The sequence below is a fragment of the Beta vulgaris genome, chromosome 1 (genome assembly GCF_026745355.1).
Source record: "Beta vulgaris subsp. vulgaris cultivar EL10 chromosome 1, EL10.2, whole genome shotgun sequence".
NCBI classification, from domain to species: Eukaryota; Viridiplantae; Streptophyta; class Magnoliopsida; order Caryophyllales; family Amaranthaceae; genus Beta; species Beta vulgaris.
In genome coordinates this window covers 4271577-4276299 of record NC_079202.1, presented here as the reverse complement: position 1 = coordinate 4276299, position 4723 = coordinate 4271577, and the positions used below count along the sequence as shown (strand labels likewise).

At 30.0% G+C, this 4723-nt stretch overlaps 1 protein-coding gene across 1 annotated transcript; it reads left to right on the top strand.

Moving 5' to 3' along the window:
* The first annotated feature begins 2884 nt into the window (after positions 1-2884).
* On the top strand, positions 2885-3734 carry LOC104884438 (protein SMALL AUXIN UP-REGULATED RNA 51). The gene has a single exon (XM_010669085.3). It carries the CDS (start codon positions 3023-3025, stop codon positions 3341-3343), a length of 321 nt encoding a protein of 106 aa, XP_010667387.1. The 5' UTR covers positions 2885-3022; the 3' UTR covers positions 3344-3734.
* Positions 3735-4723: the final 989 nt, after the last annotated feature.

Sequence of the window (4723 nt, the reverse complement as noted above, 5' to 3'; positions counted from 1 at the left end):
AATACACCTATTGCTGTGGTTCACATTCAAAACCGCAACAATAAATGTCAAGGAGAAAAAAATCAAATTTGATTGACTGTTTGACCAGTTCTATTGCAGCAGTTTCCAACCGAAATCGCATATTATAGTAAACTTGACTTTTTTTTTTTTTTTTTTGACAGGTATAGTAAACTTGACTTTATTCTTTCCTATCTTACTAATCTATGTCTGGAATAGACTTTAATGTCTTTTATTCTGGGAGAACTGCTAGTTACACCCCCCCCCCAATGACTGTGGATGTTTGTTGCATATTTTTGCAGGGTATTGTTGTTAGGAATCTTTTTTGGTTTTAGGCTCGGGTTGAGATGTGAGCATTAAAATGTTAGATGTTTTACGCCTAGATTTTTAGTTAGTTTAAGAGTCAGTTTTCTCTTTTTGATATTAATCTAATTAATTTAATTTATTTATATTATTTATTTAAGTTGGTTTTATCACTTAGTTATTTAAACGCATTTTTTATACTAGTGGCATTCCCGTAAAACGATATTTCCGCCATCGTCCTATAATACTATTATTATTTCTTTTTATTGCATTAAAATTTTGGGGTGTTATAATATGTATTAACACGTGTTACAACAAATGGAGTAAGACAAAATACTTGTACTAAGGCTTCTCCTCTCATGAAAGTTGTATTGTTTGCATATACTCCCTCCGTCCCAATTTATTTGCTACATTTTGCCATTTAGGGGTGTCTCAATTTATTTGCTACATTTGCAAATATTTCTATATATAGTACATAGGTCCACCACTTTATTTACAAATTTGCCATCACTCCCTCCTTGATTTTGTAAATGTTTCCATATATAATACATAGGTCCCACAATTTACCTATTTGTTTTTTTGTTAATTCCATTTCTATCAATGATCCCCACTCCCTCCTTGGTCTTTGTGAAAAAGTGCTTGTAGCAAATAAATTGGGAGGGAGGGAGTAGGTGCATACTATTCAACTTTTTATTTTTAATCCAAATACTTTTACATTATTTATATTCTTTCCTTTGATCATCATTAGTGAATTTATGCAAGGATATGAAATGAATCAATGGTTAAATAATCTACTTTGATTAGCAAATTGTGTAGATTAAAAGAATAAATGTAATAGATATATAAATTAAAAAGAAGCCGATATAGTTAGATTTCCAATAAAAACTAGAAAGATTAGTTCAAGTCATGCAATTACAGATAAGGCCGAATTGCCAGACTACAAACATGTCAATCGAGAAACTTGGACTTTTTCCCTTCTAGCGACGTTAAAAAAAAAAGGGTCAAGGACTAGTCTAACTGAGGCTAGCTGCATGCATTTGATAGTAATACTTTAATGATATATTGTAAACCTGATGAGCTGAAGAAAAGTTAAGGATGTTACTACAAAATAAAAATAATAATAATACTTCCTTGCTAGTCAGGCCAAATAGCCAAGGAGGGACCATGTTGTCTTTTGGCAGAGGAAATCAAAAGATGAAAACTTAAAAAATAAAAGAACCCTATCTCAGTCTCTTCCCCACCACATTTCAGAGCTTGTCTCTAATAGAATACTCACAAATAACAATAGTGATACACTGATATGTGACTAATAGTATAGCACAGGGACATCTTGTGTAATTTTGGCGGAAATATTCTTGGTATTTTGAAGATCTTTAATAGAATTATATGTAACTAAGTAACTTTGTTGTTTAAGTATTTTATTTCTGTTTGTTTTCTTTAAAATCATAATATTGATCAGGATATCTACTTACATATTTAAGAATTGGGGTTGATGTAAATGGTGACTTTTCCATCTTTTCTAACAAAGTTTAGGGTTTAATTCCTACTTCCAAGCATTTGCTTGGGATTTAAGGGGGAGAGGGGGAGCATGTGCGAGGGCAGCGCAAAGTAATTTTTTCTTACCAATGTTTTTTTTTAAAAAAAATTACTTACATACTTATTTAGTCTCATATTTTCATACAATCATGTGAGATCTTGTTTAGATTTGTGTCGGTATATATTGATGATTAATTAAAGTTATACTTTAGGATTTTAAGAAACTTAAAACTCTACATACTACTAGTCTATAGTCTACTATATACTATTAATAAGTAAAGGAGGGAAGTTGAGCAATGACATAATTTTCCAACTCGTATTCTTGAGATTTAGGGAGCAAACTTCATGAGAATTATAAAAAATTAATAAATGGTGACTTTTCCATCTTTTCTAACAAAGTTTAGGATTTAATTCCTACTTCCAAACATTTGCTTGGGATTTAAGGAGGGAGGGGGAGCATGTGCGAGGACAGCGCAAAGTAATTTTTTCTTACCAATGTTTTTTTTAAAAAAATTACTTATATAGTTATTTTGTCTCATACTATCATACGATCATGTGAGATCTTGTTTAGATTTGTGTATGTATATATCATATCAACTTATTGTACTTTCACCTATAGATAATTGAAAATATTGATGATTAATTAAAGTTGTAATTTAGGATTTTAAGAAACTTAAAACTCTACATACTACTAGTCTATAGTCTACTACCATTAATAAATAATAGAGGGAAGTTGAGCAGTGACATAATTTTCCAACTCGTATTCTTGAGATTTAGTGATCAAACTTCATGAGACTCATTTAATAATTCTCGTTAACCTCTTAAATGAATCCCCGTTCATCCTATTTTAAAAAGAATTAAAAAAAAAAATTAATAAATAATGTAGTAACTATAACAAGTATTAACAATGATATGTTTGTAGTATCCTGAAATTTTCATGCCATCAAAGTACCCTAATAAGCCACCCGTGGTCTGTCCTTTGCCCCCACAACCCCACATGCCCCTGTTTTCTGGCCTTCTATCTCTCTTTTGTTATTCTTTAAATTCTCCTTCCTACCCTTTACATTTCCCACAACACATCCCCTCATCATTCTCATTCATTCCCATCATTTTCTCCACCCTCTCTTCTCTTCTCTTCAATCTTCCGCCACAAAAACATACACTTAACCAAACATAAAACATATTCATGGCTATCAGAAAATCAGCAAAAATGCCACAAACAGCAGTGTTGAAGCAAATACTAAAGAGATGCTCAAGTTTAGGTAAAAAACAGGGTTATCAACAAGAAAATGAGTTCCCAGATGATGTACCAAAAGGTCATTTTGCAGTTTATGTTGGTGTTAACAGAACAAGATACATTGTTCCTATTTCTTTGTTAAGCAGACCAGAATTTCAGAGTTTACTTCATCAATCTGAAGAAGAATTTGGGTTTTGTCATGAAATGGGTCTTACTATCCCTTGTGATGAACATGTTTTTGAGTCACTCACTTCCATGCTTTTGAGATAATTAATCATAATTTTTCCTAATTAATTAATTATCTCAAGGGAGGTTATTTTTCCTAATTGATTAAACTAGGGGGGTACTTAACTTTAAATTTCAGTAGCTCTTAATCATGTTTGAGTGATGAGCTTGAGAACCCAATTGGAGATTATTTTTTGTTTTTCATGGGTTTTTGGTAGGAATTTTGTACATTTAATTGGCGGGGATATGATTTTGTTTTTTTTGGGTTCTAGGTTTTATTATAATCATTTTTTTCTCACGGTGGCTAGCGCTTGTTGGTATGTTGCCCTGTGAGAGAATTTATGGAGGAATGTTAATGTTAATCACATGTTATGATAAATGAGTAACAGAAGTAGCTTTTCTTCTTTTACTACTACTATTACAGTTTTATTACTCAGATTTATTTATCTCTTAATTATTATTTTTTTTACCTTGCAAATTTTAACATGTATTAGTGTCCATAAATTGTAAAGTTTATGTTTTTCTTGCTAATTTATGGTGTAATAGAAAATGTCCTTTGCATTGAAATTTTTTTTTTTTAAGGGATATTGAATTACTAATTTTAAAATACACTTGTATGTATAATAGATTTGTCATCACCTGAAATGAGAAATAGGTGATAACCTTCTGGTGTTGGCTTACTTCCGATTATAAAGGTTGTGGATCGAGTCTCACTTCTTGTAAGAGGGAGTCCAAAATTACCATCATTGCAGTGAAATTCAACCTACTTTATTTACAAAAAAATTTATCTGTCGCCTGAAATATTATTTAAGTTTTAAATTTCAGTTACTAAATTTAAAATTGATAATTGATGATAGGTACAAAAGGCTAACAAGATTTTACATACTTGATCCTACTAATATTTGTTTTAATTGTCTTGGTTTTTTTATTTAATTTCAATTATATCTTGTTTAATATACTAAATTTGACTAACATATACCAATTTTAGTACTCTATAATATGTTTGATTTATCTTCATTTATATGTATATAAATGAGAAGTGAAAACAAATTTTGTTCTTTAAAAGTAAAAGCAAAACTACACTTAAGTAAAACAAAAGTTGTTTTGATAGCAAATATTGATCAATTATGCAACTTCTTATGCACAATATTTTGAACTTTTATTAAAGAAAAACATTTATTATAATCAAGTACTAGCATCACAACAAACTTTTCAATTGTTCTTGATGAGTTTTCGTTAATTTAATTTTTTAAGTAAATAAAAAATTAGTTTAATTAATTGTATGTAGTTCAAATATAAAGGAAATCATCCTAAAAGTAAGAAAATCGAAAGCCAATTTGTGAAGTTGCAAAATTACGGTTATTGCATTAATGACATGCAAAACACCTAGACCATTTAATTTTGATTATCTAAGGATCCAAATTG

Bases quoted from the DNA above. Each gene is read 5' to 3' on its own strand.
- LOC104884438 (XM_010669085.3), top strand. From the start codon at position 3,023: ATGGCTATCAGAAAATCAGCAAAAATGCCACAAACAGCAGTGTTGAAG.